The sequence below is a fragment of the Haemorhous mexicanus genome, chromosome 13, assembly GCF_027477595.1.
Source record: "Haemorhous mexicanus isolate bHaeMex1 chromosome 13, bHaeMex1.pri, whole genome shotgun sequence".
Taxonomy (NCBI): domain Eukaryota; kingdom Metazoa; phylum Chordata; class Aves; order Passeriformes; family Fringillidae; genus Haemorhous; species Haemorhous mexicanus.
This window is the reverse complement of record NC_082353.1, coordinates 4,315,085-4,327,437: the sequence shown is the minus strand read 5'-3', so window position 1 is coordinate 4,327,437 and position 12,353 is coordinate 4,315,085. Positions and strand designations below refer to the sequence as shown.

Here is a 12,353-nt window from a genome sequence, read left to right as displayed (position 1 = left end):
TCCTAGCAAGATGTTGCTTTTCTTTCCTCGGGTGCTAAGAAACGCACCAGACGGTCCAACACCATCTGTAATGTCACATGCAATATCAGTCCTGTGATTTATCACCTCCCACAACCCCCCAGATTATCCCAAAGAGTATTTTTTTCCCAAAAACACACTTACATTGGCCCAGCTGGTTCATCATCTGCAGCAAGCATCCCAAGGCACCCAGGGAGAGACAAGGGAAGGAAAGAAAAAGAGAGTCAGTGTTTGCAGGGGACCACAACAGGAACAGCAAAGTGATCTATCTACAGCATCAAAGGCCATTCCAGTCGGGAGTGCAAGGATCATGGAGTTACTGCTCTGGATTCGGGTTTAATGGCAGGTATGTTGCTTCAATGGGTTTAGTTAACACTTGGAATGCTGGTCATGAAGGACTGCAACTGGAGCGGACAGATTGGTGCAACATGGTCAAGACTCATCTTGTCCCCAAGTTCCAGTGGTTCAATCTCATAAAAATAGATGAGGAGACAAACCAACGGTTCAGTTGTAAAATCCTGCTGGATGTTTGCTTGCATTGACTTTTTTAAAATATGTATTTTAATTTTTAAGCCGTTTTTCCACTGCTGATGGGTAACTCCTGGTATATACCCCAGAGGGTACATACCCCACACTCATTTTCCCCCACGGATGAAACAACCTCTACATTCCCCGTTTTTCTCAATGCTTAATTAGAAGGGACCAGGTTAAGAGGCTGAAGGGGAACACTCGATTCCAGCCCCAACCATGGTCCTTGGGCAGCAGCATCCGGTGTCACCAGGAGGAGTCAGGGTGCTGGGACACCTCTGGACACACTTCAGCTGCAGAGGACTGACAGCATCGTCCTGCCCATGGCCCTTGGCATAACTCATTTAGGAACTGGCTGGGGGTGGGGAATCTGCCAATGAGGAATGTTTCATATGAACTCTCATGACCAATTGGGCTTTGTTTTGGAATTCTCAAACACTATTTTCACCCACGCTGTAGTACAGAAGACAAAACTGCATTTACACAACAGTACAAGAGTCAATCCAGGAGCCTAATGCTCCCACAGATGGATTTTGGGGGGACCAATTCAGGCCCTGCTGGTTTTGGCACTTGACAGTTGCCACTCCCACCTCGTGCCGGGGGGATTTTTCAGGGAAGTCTTTGAGAAACTCTCAGCAGGATTCCACAAGGGTGCTTAGTGCACATGAAGCAGTTATGGAAATTACAGTCTTACAGTGTAGGCATCCGCATGAGCACACGCCAGGAGTAATGTCGGGGAGAGGGGACATTACTCCACCTGGGCCCTCGAGGCAACGGAGAGGCAAAGCCACCGCTAGCACAGACAGTGACCAGAACAAAAAATACTTCAAAAATAAAGAACTAACCACAAACCAAGAGCTTTACAGCCAAAGTAACAGACTAGCGACACACCGGTGTCCACAGAATTCCAGTACCAGCAACAGTAACTGTCGGACACGGTACAGAGAACTGGGACTAGGAAGGACAGCCAGACATCAATGTGCTGTTGTATATACAGTGAGATAGATATACAGAGACACATCAGGTACTCAAACACAAAGCACAGCAGAAGAATCTATGGCTTCCTTCCACAAACACCTCTGGGAATCACGGATCTGAGAGCAGCCGAGCTCCGCGCTCCGGGCGGGACAGTGAGCCCTGGCCCCCGAGGCCAGCGCTGCCTCTGAGACCCAACTCGGCCCCAACAAGCACCATCCACTGCTTTGGGAGTTTGTTTGGCTGGACTTCAGCAACAGCAAACTACACCGTGGACACTCACTACAAAATAACCATTTTCCCTCCTCTGCTCAAAGATTTAAATGCCTGTTTCAGATCAGCAAGTTTGTGTTGTCAAAAAAAAAAAAAAATTAAAAAAAAAATTAAAAAAAAAGCAGCTTCAAATTGATAAAGGCTGCCATCGGTGATTCCTCACCAATATCCCACAAAAAAGCCTACTGGGAATACTCTGTTTGGTGGATCCCCACCACTGCTCCCTGTCCCATCTCTAACCTAAACCAGAGCTAAAAAGAGCACGGGAAATTCCCAGTCAGCCGCTAAGTGCTGGCAAAGCATCCCCAGTACAGAACAGACACAGACCGAATCCTCAGCGAAACCAGGGGCAACAGAACAACAGAAAAACCAGTACAAAATCAGACCAAAGAAAAGGTTCAAAACAGCAAACTGAAATCCAAATTAGTTGTGAACGTGAATGAAGAAGTTTTCAAGAGTGTTAACGTTATGACTTGTGCGTTGTATAGACTGAAGCGGAGGTTAAACAAACTCCAAAGCATGCAGAGCTCTCACTTACCACCATTTTTTAAGGGTATGATGCAATTGAAGGGGGGAAAAAAAAAAAGAAGTCATAGTAACCGACAAGATCAATATCACCCAAAGCTTTAATGCCACAGCCCTGCTCTAGGACAGTCAGCAGCACCTACGGCACAGAAAGGTCCCCAGTGCTCCCCACCGCTGCTGGGAGCAGCCACTGACCACGCTGAGCCCCTCCTGCAGCACCTGCCCTGGCACTGGGCACCTGCAGGCTGCAAACCCCCCTGCTCCCAGAGCACAGCAGTAACCCCACAGCCAGGCCTTTCCTCAGGCCATGGAATGACCTGCTTCACGGGGCCCCAAAACCACACATTCTGAGCCAAAATGGCAGAAATGCTGCTTGGCTTTAACACAGGTAATCCCTGCAGGCAAAAATACCTGGGAATTAAAATTGAAGATGATGACAAGTAGATCTCCCTTAGCTCCTCCACTTGGATGGGAATGTGTTTTGTGCCCCCCCTCCCATTTTCAGCCTTAATTTCCAAGGCATTTTACATGTCACTCAGTTTCTTTCACCGCCTTTGAAAAGCTACAGGGTTTATTTTTAGTATCAAATTAATCCTGGGTAGCATCTCGTGACTGGTGGAAGTTAAAAATGAAACACTAGTGGGTTCTCCCAACACTAAGGTTCCAATTTTTGCTTCTGAAGGGATTTTACATCTCAGCTCATGCTTTAAAACCTGGAGAGAATCAACCCCAGACTGGTTTGGGTTTAAAGGGACCTTAAAGCCCATCCAGTGCCACCCCGTGCCATGACAGGGACACCTCCCACTGTCCCAGGATGCTGCAAGCCCTGCCCAGCCTGGCCTGGGGCACTGCCAGGGATGCAGGGGCAGGTCAATGCTCTGAAGGAGCAGCCAGAGCCTGTGACAGCTCAGGGTCTGTGTCCATTCCCACTGGGAACAGCTGATGGCTGTGGCCTCACTGTGCACCTGCCTCACAACCTGCTCACCCTGACAAATTCAAAGTATGGGAGAGAAAGATGTGCATAAAAGGGAAAAAAAACCCACCAAAATCACTGGTTACAAAAGGTAAATGGTTGCAGTTAAAACAGTTTGTTTCTTTCAATTACTTACAGTAATAGCAGGAGCAGGGAAAGTCAAGAAAAAAGCATAAGAGGGTTAGAAAGAATGTGGGGATTTAGATGGAGCTTCTGCAGAGCCAGGAGAACAAACACATGTATGGGAAGTCTTTGGATTAGGCTGAGGAATGAGAGGGGAAGAAGGAAAAGGGACATGTTATAACCCAGTCACCTCAGGGCTATGGATTTACCAGTACAAACCACTCCCATTCCTGTGGGGAATGGAGCCAAGGGGTTTTTCCTTTCTACTTACTCCAGAAAACACCCTCTAAGCCAGGGGCTGTGCTGATTTCAGACTATTTGATGCAACAACAGCAGAAAGCCCACTCCTTTAGGAACCTCTGCTAGGCTACACTCAGGTGCTGGCTGAGCTATGGAAACCAAGCAGCTCGAGCTGTACTACAGAGAACAAAGCCATTCCCGTCTCCCCCTGCCCGGGGCAGCACCCTGGCATTCCCTGCTGGCACCTCCTCCCCTGGGCATGCAGCCACGTGCCAGGGCATGCCACGCTCATGCAGCTCTCGCCCCCAAAGCCATGGAAGCTGCCCGTGGCCAGCCCCCTGTGGCCCTGCCAGCCCCCTGTGGCCCTGCCAGCCCCCGGCTGCTCTCTGGGAACGGGGAGCGAGCTGGGTGCTGCCTTGCCAGGTGTAAGGCAGGTCAGAACTCACGTTCTGAGAGGATGCAGGGATTCAAGCACCGTCTGCCCTCCCTTCCTCCTTCCAGCACAGGATTTGGATGTGCTGGGAGAACATTCACAGGCTCCGCAGCAAACCCTGCTCCAGGCACCCCCTGATGCCACTGCTTTGGTGGGAACAGGGATTTCACGGGTGCTATGTTCTTTTCCTGCTCTCCAGCAGCAGGAAAAAGAATCACCTCCCAAATCAGAGTTCTGAGAAGGAGGAAACATCAGCAAAGGAGCTCCTGAGCAGCCCTGGCCCGAGGCACACCAAGCAGCTCACGGACACACAAAGCCAGGTCCATGCAAAACCAAGGCCTGCAGTCAGGAAATGCCAAAGTTAAAGGAGTGTCCCTGCTCTTCCAGCACGGCAGCGCTTCCAACAGAGGGAACATCTTCACACTGAACTGCTCCCAGTGTACCCAGGAGTCCATCACCCTCCCCAGCCTCCCGTGGGCACGCTGAGCCATTTGAAGCCTGTAGAACATGGAGATGTGAGGGAAAGGGAAATGTTCAACTGTTTCTTTGGGCTGGCCAGGTGGAATTTCCAGGTGCTGAAGAAAAAGTTCCAGAGGCCTAAGGATGCTCTCACGCAGAGAACGCTTCTGTCCCATCAGTCACATCCCCCAGGACTAACTGGACACTTGTGCCCAGCACCAGACTGGTCTCACCTGAGGAGCTGACCCAGCACACCCCAAACCCTGTCATTTGGGTAGGTTTAACTGAGCCAGCCCTAAAGCATCACCTGGGCACAGCACGAGGTGAGAGCTCATTGTGGGCACCTGCAGCTCCCAGCAGGACCCAAAATCAGCAGTTCATCCTGCACTGCCCCAGTCAGGAGCCAAGGGGTGCTCCAGCAGTTCATTAACAGCCCCTTCTGCTCCAAAAGCCTTTGATTTTCTTGAGCAGAGGAAGTGGCCACGTTTAGCAGCACTGGTTTACTCCAAATTTTAAACGCAATCCTTAGAAGTGGTGGTCTGAGTAAGCCACGTTTCCAGCTGTCTGTGCACTCCTCTCAGCAGGCCAGATGGTGGCCAGGACACCAGAGGATTCCTGAGGGGTGGTGGCAGACACCTTGAGGTGGATGTGTGGCACCTGCAGAGGGGACACACCACAGGTCCAACACCTGCACCCAATCCTCGGGATCTTTACAGGGATCTGCAGCCAGAGCCATCCCCCAGCAGGATGTGCAGATCCACAGGGACCACCACCCTCACACCTGCTGTGGGACCTGCACACCTGGGGACTCCAGAAGGGCATTCCAGAGTTATCCCACCCTGGGAAGACGGGGTGATGGTGGTGATGATGAAGCAATGTCAGTGTCTAAGTCTGGAGAGGTCCAAGGAGAACATTCCCATCCCAGCAGGAAGGGCAGCACCAGCTCCGTGCTTGTTGCAGCACCACCTCACACGTGGAGCTCTGCCACGAGCACATCCCTAAAGGTGAGCACATCCCACTGACACCAGGGCTGGAAAAGCCAGCAGAGATCCTGGCTGGTGCCAGCTGCTGGATCAGGAGTGCTGTGTGTTTGGCTCAGCCACATCTCCCTGACGTTCCCTCCCCAGCTCCCTGCGGCAGCGGAGGCGGAGGTGTGATTTTGGAAGGGGGAGCTGAAATCCCAAACGCCAAGCACGCCGCTGCATTCCAGCATTAACTTTGGCATTTCATAACCATGTCTTGAAAATAATAAAATTCAGGATAACCCTGAGTCAAACATCCACACGTGGCAATCAGGAGGCTCCTGATGATTTCCCACGTGGGCATTTGTCCGTGCCCTGCTCCCGGGGCGTACCCCGCCGCGGTAGCACAGAAAGCTTCGGTGCCAGTATGGAAGATGCACAGCTACCCAAGGAATGTGGGACTCGGGGTGGCATGGTGCCAGTTCTGTCCATCAGCCACGCAAACCTCATCCCCAGCTACGGACTGTCACGTTCAGCATGGCTTTCTCCTCCAGGAAAGGGGACAGGGAGAACATGTGACCCCCAGGGAGGTGCGTCATGTCACTCCCCAGGGCTCTGCCTTCACAACAGCAGCCCCAGTGAGCACTGGAGTAACCTCAGCTCCTTGGCTCATCATCCTGGACAGCTCCAGGGGGATGATGAGCCTGGATCCCTCGGGTACCTGGGGAATGGCCAGACCAGCCAGGAGAACTCCTGCCTTGGAAAGAGGCAGTGAACTCTTCACCTCCAGTGTGAGCTCCCCTGCACCACCACGGGGGCTGTGCTGCGATCTGCTCACACCACAGCCAAGTCCCGTTGGATTCAGTCCACTTGGGGCTCTTTGCAGGGAATATTTGTGTATCAGATTCCCAGGACCTTGTTTTGGTCCTTGTGAAACTTCATCCAATGAAAATTCTGAACAGGGGGAGCTGCAATCACTGACATGGAGGAGGAGGAAAATGAAAATTGTCTGTTCCAAGTTCTCCGGGCTGGTGGAGGTCCCTGAGGCCACGCTGAGGGCAGGACAAGCCCTGGAGCCACTGGAAGCTTTTAGTGATGCACAGAACATGCACAACGGCTCGACTGGGGGCTCCACCCTGAGAGCAGCCCCCGCACATGCTCTGTAAGCAGTTAGTAAGTGCTACTCAAGGCTGACAACCAAAGCTGGTTTCCTCTAGGGATGCACTACTTCAGCCAGGTCTGATCCAAGCCTCGGCCCTGCTCCTGTAATTCCATTTGCTGTATTCCACCAGCTCCTCTCCTCACTGTGGACCCCGTGTGAGGCCCGTGAGGGTGGCTGTGCCCACCCCACACACACATCACTGTCTCACATCTCTATTTTCATGCCCCTGCAGCCCCACAGCCACACCCAGCTGCCCTGGGTAACAGCTCTCACTGGGAAGGGCTTGGCCAGCCCAGGACGGTGCTGAGGATCACTCCAGCATGCTGCCCACCACCTGCCCCATGCTTGGATCCACCGTGTTCCTGCAGCACCACGACATTCCTGCTGCTTCCCCCGAGGAGTCCTCGCAGAGGTTTTCTTGCTACACACTGGAGTAAGCTGCTAGCAGCACATTAAAGGCTGTTTCTCAGCATGTATTCAGCCTCACACTGCCCCTTGCCCCAGCTGTGCACAGGGGAAGGTGTGCAGGAGAAGCTCATAGATAAAAGTTACTACTAGTTGTATGTACCAAACACAGATGAATTAATTAATTATTGCTACCATCAAACCTGGTAATAAGCTCTATTTTTATAAAATCTAATCAGTGGCTACAATAGATACAGGTTCCAGAGCATTCCTTAACTACAGATTCAGCTACACAGCAGAGTAAGAGCCCTCCCCCATCTCTGAACCCTGCACACATTTTAGTTTTGAAGCACCTTTGCAGCCCCAACCCCTTGAAGTGCAACGATTCCTTGGTTTGAGTGCAATGTCCCCTCAGAGCCCTGCCCAGTGTCCAGCCGTGGGGAGGAGGGAATGCCACTGGGGGTGAGGGTGCTGCCAGCTCTGCCCCCGTGCTGCCCCACGCTCCTTGGGGCACACAGAGAGATGGGAGCGCTCCACCCCTGACGCGACAAAGCTGTCAAGACATCCACAACCCCCTGAGCCCTGGGCCTTGCACCCTCTGGGCTTCATGTCCGGAGAGGGAGGAGAGGAGAAAGGCAGGAGCGTGGAGCGGGACAGGCGGGGCTGCTGGTCCTTCCTGCGGGGCGGCTCATCCGGCAGCAGCAGCAGCAGCAGCACGGCCGGGCCGGGCCGGGCCGGGCCGGGCGGGCTCAGCGGCGGCGCGGGGCGCACTTACCGTCGGGAACTTCGTCCGGCCGCTTCCGCTTCTCGTAGATGACGATGATGACCACCAGGATGACGATCTCTGCCAGGATGCCCAGGAAGGGCCACAGCGGGGCCAGGTGGCTGCGCACGCGCAGGATGGTGGTGACCGACACGGAGCCCACCTGGTTGGTGGCGTTGCACTGGTACTCGCCGGGGTCCTCGTTGATCTGCAGGTTTGTGATGCTCAGCTCGGTGTAGTTCTCTTTGTTGGAAATGAAGAACCTGCCCGAGGAGTTGTTGATGTCCTGGCGAGGGGACAGGGGTGGGAAACAGAAACAGCTTTAAGGCCTTTGTGACACGGGAACAGGAGATTTGAGGGGGGAGCCCAGGCCTGGTGTTTGTCCCCCGAAACACCACAAAGGGAACCCTGCACTCAGGGGTCCGATCACTGCCAGCACTCAGCCACTCCTAAAAACCTCCAGCTCACACTCAGCAGGGAACACTCATCCCATCCTGGCTCCATCCATCCAATCCATGCAGCAACAGAAAACAGCTGGGCTGGAAGGGTTGGAAATTCCCAGCTCCTCTCTGCTATTCCCACTGCTGGTCACATTTTCCTGCTCACTACATCACTGGCTACACGGAACAAACAGATCACCCAAGCTCTAACAGGGATCACTGCCACCTCCTCATATTAAGTCTTGTGAGCTCCACCAGTAAAACTTGGAGGAATTCATAACCCAATGAGGTTTTACATCACATTTCATAAGTCAGTCTTGCAGTTAGTAGCAAATTCCAGAAAATGGCTTTCAGGGTAAGTTCTTAACTTTGCTCACAGTAATGCAATGAGCAGGTTTTTTCACATACCAATAATATAACTATCCATTTTTTATTTATATATTTAATAGATTCATATTTTTATATATTTATATAGATATTGATATATAACATCAATTTTATATTCACCCACCCATCCTCACTGCTGCCAAAAACACCCACCTTCACTCACACTTTGGAGGGACTGCACTTTGAGAAGTCACAGAGCTCCTTCAACAGCCCATCCCCAACCCCAGGGTGCTGCTCTCCTCTCTCAGGGGGTCTGGGCAGGCTGAGCCATCCTGAGCCCCCTCCTCACCTCAAACACCCCATTGACCTTCTTGCGCCACACCCACTCGGGGTGGGGGAAGCCCACGGACTTGCAGTACATCAGGGCCTCCTGGCCCTCGTTTTTGTTCTCACTCCTCTTGTGCCCAGTGATGTCAGGAGTGGCTACGAGACAAAAAAGGAGCTTTTAAGTACAAACAGGCTTCTTTCACTCACCTGGATACAAATTCCTCCAGCTCCCTGGAAGCTGGGCCTTCCCACCCAGAGGGGATGTTATGGATGGATGAACTGTGCTCTGTGTGTGTCCCCCAGCACAGCCCTAACCCCTGTGCTCTGTGTGTGTCCCCCAGCCCTCACCCCTGTGCTCTGTGTGTGTCCCCCAGCCCTCACCCCCGTGCTCTGTGTGTGTCCCTAACCCCCGTGCTCTGTGTGTGTCCCCCAGCACAGCCCTAACCCCTGTGCCCTGTGTGTGTCCCCCAGCCCTCACCCCTGTGCTCTGTGTGTGTCCCCCAGCCCTCATCCCTGCACTCTGTGTGTGTCCCTCACCCCTGTGCTCTGTGTGTGTCCCTCACCCCTGTGCTCTGTGTGTGTCCCCCAGCCCTCACCCCTGTGCTCTGTGTGTGTCCCCCAGCCCTCACCCCTGTGTCCTGTGTGTGTCCCTAACCCCTGTGCTCTGTGTGTGTCCCCCAGCCCTCACCCCTGTGCTCTGTGTGTGTCCCTAACCCCTGTGTCCTGTGTGTGTCCCTCACCCCCGTGCTCTGTGTGTGTCCCTCGGAGCAGCCCTGAGCCCCCCCGAGCTTAGGCTGGCTCAGGGCAGTGCCTGGGCTGACCCCTGGCCCAGCAGATGGCCCCAGGCTGCAGGGCCCACCTTTAAAGCTGCAACTCCTAATTACAGCCCACGTGGCTGGATGTGTGATGGCAGCTCTGAGCTGTTAATCCAGCCCAGGCCAGCCTGGCTGCTCCAGGAAACTGGAATTTCCTACGGGAGACTCCCCTGCTCCACCAGCAGATTCCCTGCAGGTGCACACAGAGCCAGCAATTCCAGCTGCAGGCTGAGATCATGAGAGGAATTTGCTCAAAGGGAACAAAAGCTCTCGTGCCAGCAGACAGCAGCTGAGCCTGCTCCTCCCAAAACTGCAGCAGCAATCTTTGGGAAAATGTCTGGCAAGCTGTCCTGCTTCCTACTGGGCTACGTCAAAGGGGTTTCGATGGAGGAGCATCCCGTGCCTCAGATCCTTTTTGGACAGGAACAGCATTAGCCAAATGAGACAGTGAACCACAGCAAATCCATGGCTGTAGGGAGGTCTGGGCTTCAGCTCCTGCTGGTGTGTGTTCACCTGGGCAGGCACACAGGAGAGGCCCCAGGCATCCTCCAAGTGCCCATGGGAATTCCAACAACATTTCCCACACAGCATTTCCAACAAGCCTTTCCTGGGCCTTGCAGGAGTCCTGACCAGAGGATGAAGCTCAGCCAGATGCCAACTCCTTAATTCCAAGATGATGTCAAAACCACTACACCACGATAGGTAAGAACAGGCCAAGAACAAACCCAAGGGGTTTACTTAGGAAAACTGCCACTCAAAATGCATCTTTGCACATCAGACATAAAAACACCCTGAGAGACACAAAACCTGCCCTGCACGAAGGCACCAGACCCAAACAACCCCCTGGTCTTGTACAGCAAAGAGCTGCCAGAAGCTGAAGGAAGCTGGGAGGAGCATTCCCCACCTGCCAGGTGATCCCTGTGCCTGCCAGGGGCAGGAGCACCTGGAGCAAGAGGAGTTCCTGAGCTGAATTCAGGTCCTCAGGCAGGAATTCAATCATGCCTGGGGCTGGCAGTACAGTTCTGCTGCAGGACCCGGGCACTGCAGAGCAGCTGCCATGTCCTTCCCACCCTGTCCCCAGCCTCGGAGAGGAAAATGACATTTATCCCAAACAGTGAGGGCTCCAGGGGGGACTGTCACTGAAAGGTGCCACCACTTCCCTGCTGGGTCTGGGACCTTCTTAAAGCAAGAGCTGGGCGAGCCCCCTGTGGCTTTGGCTTCCTGGAGGAGGCCAAGGAGGGATCTCCCCCAGCCTAGGGACACGAGAGCCCAGCGGTGACAAGGACACGATCCCAGAGCTGGCACTGCTGGAATGCCACCAGAGGCTGCAAACTGGCAACACTCCCATGAGGAAGAGCAGCAGTGGCACTCAGCAGCTCCAGGCTGTTGGCTTCCAGTGACACCCTGAGCAGGGCTGAGCCTGGAAAAGGGGACAGGGACAGCACTCCCAGCTGGCCCAGTTTGTGTCAGGCTGCTGGCAGGGAGGGAAGGGACAGGAAAGGAGAGGGAACACTTTCTGGGACACCTCCACTCCTGCTCCAGGGTGACACAATGACATTGCAGGAAGGAGAGGCCAGCTCCCAGGGTGATCCCAGCTCCCAGGGCAATCCCAGCAGAGCAGCAGTGCCCGGAATACCTCTGCTCCTCCTGGCTCTGCTGGGCCAGGGCTATTCCTGGAGCTCAGGGGCTCTGTACACTGCTGGGCTTCCAGGGCTCAGAGCCACCACCCAGACACCAGCAAAGCATTTTCAGTCCCAAACAGTGCAGGAAACTGTGCTGCTGGCCCACATCCCTGCAGCCCCAGCTTGAGCAGGAATTCCCTGGGAAGCTTTTCAAGCCAGGATTGATCCCTGCACCATCCTGCTCCGTGCCTGCCAAAGCCCAGCACTGAATCCTTTGGTTTTCAGTTTTCCTGCTCTGTCTTTAGCTTTCTATTAAGTGTTACTGGGATCTTTTCACAGGCTGGTGGAGGCAAAACAATCCTGTTCTAGCTGGAGACTCAAGGACTGGAGACTCTTCAAGCTTCAGGCCCAAAGCTTAAACAATGTGAGAAGAAGAGGGTGGGCAAGCAAGCAAGGAGGATGAAGCTTCCTCATTTGAAGCTGTTAATTGGACAGTTAACTCCTATATGCAAATGGACTAAAATTTATAAAAATGTGAGATCTCCTGACCAAGCCCTCCTTTGCTCTCACCTTGGAGCCATCTGGGCACTGCCAGGGTGTGGCCTCTGAGGGCACTTCAATAAATCTCCACTTTATTCCCCTTAACTCCACCCAGCCTCTGCTCCAGCTCCTCAGGGAATCAGGGTTTTGTTGGGAAGGATTTGGATTTCAGCTCTCAGGCAGCAGAGCCCCCTCTCTGCTCTGTCACTGCTCAGGAGAATCACTGGCATCAGCAGAATGCCCCTGGCCAAGGTGTGGATTCCTGCATGTGAAGCAGGAAAAATCCTCAAGGTGGGCTGGAAACACCTCACAAAGAGCAAAAGGAATCAGGGTAATTTAAATTAACTGCTACCAAAAAAGGGAAAATTAACAGACATTCAGGCCTGCTTGACACGAGAGGAATTCTAAGCAGCATCCTTTTGAGAGTTTTAAACCAAGACACA

General features: G+C 53.4%; 1 protein-coding gene across 1 annotated transcript in view; it reads right to left on the bottom strand.

Annotated features, from left to right (window-relative positions):
* The window catches only part of NPTN (neuroplastin), a 42,066-nt gene that overhangs the window by 1,663 nt on the left and 28,050 nt on the right, over nucleotides 1-12,353 (bottom strand). Inside the window, exons 4-6 of the mRNA XM_059858432.1 lie at nucleotides 8,956-9,089; nucleotides 7,852-8,125; nucleotides 163-184 (exon numbers count right to left, since the gene is read on the bottom strand). Coding sequence (XP_059714415.1) covers nucleotides 163-184; nucleotides 7,852-8,125; nucleotides 8,956-9,089 — 430 coding nt within the window. The remainder of the gene's footprint in view (nucleotides 1-162; nucleotides 185-7,851; nucleotides 8,126-8,955; nucleotides 9,090-12,353) is intronic.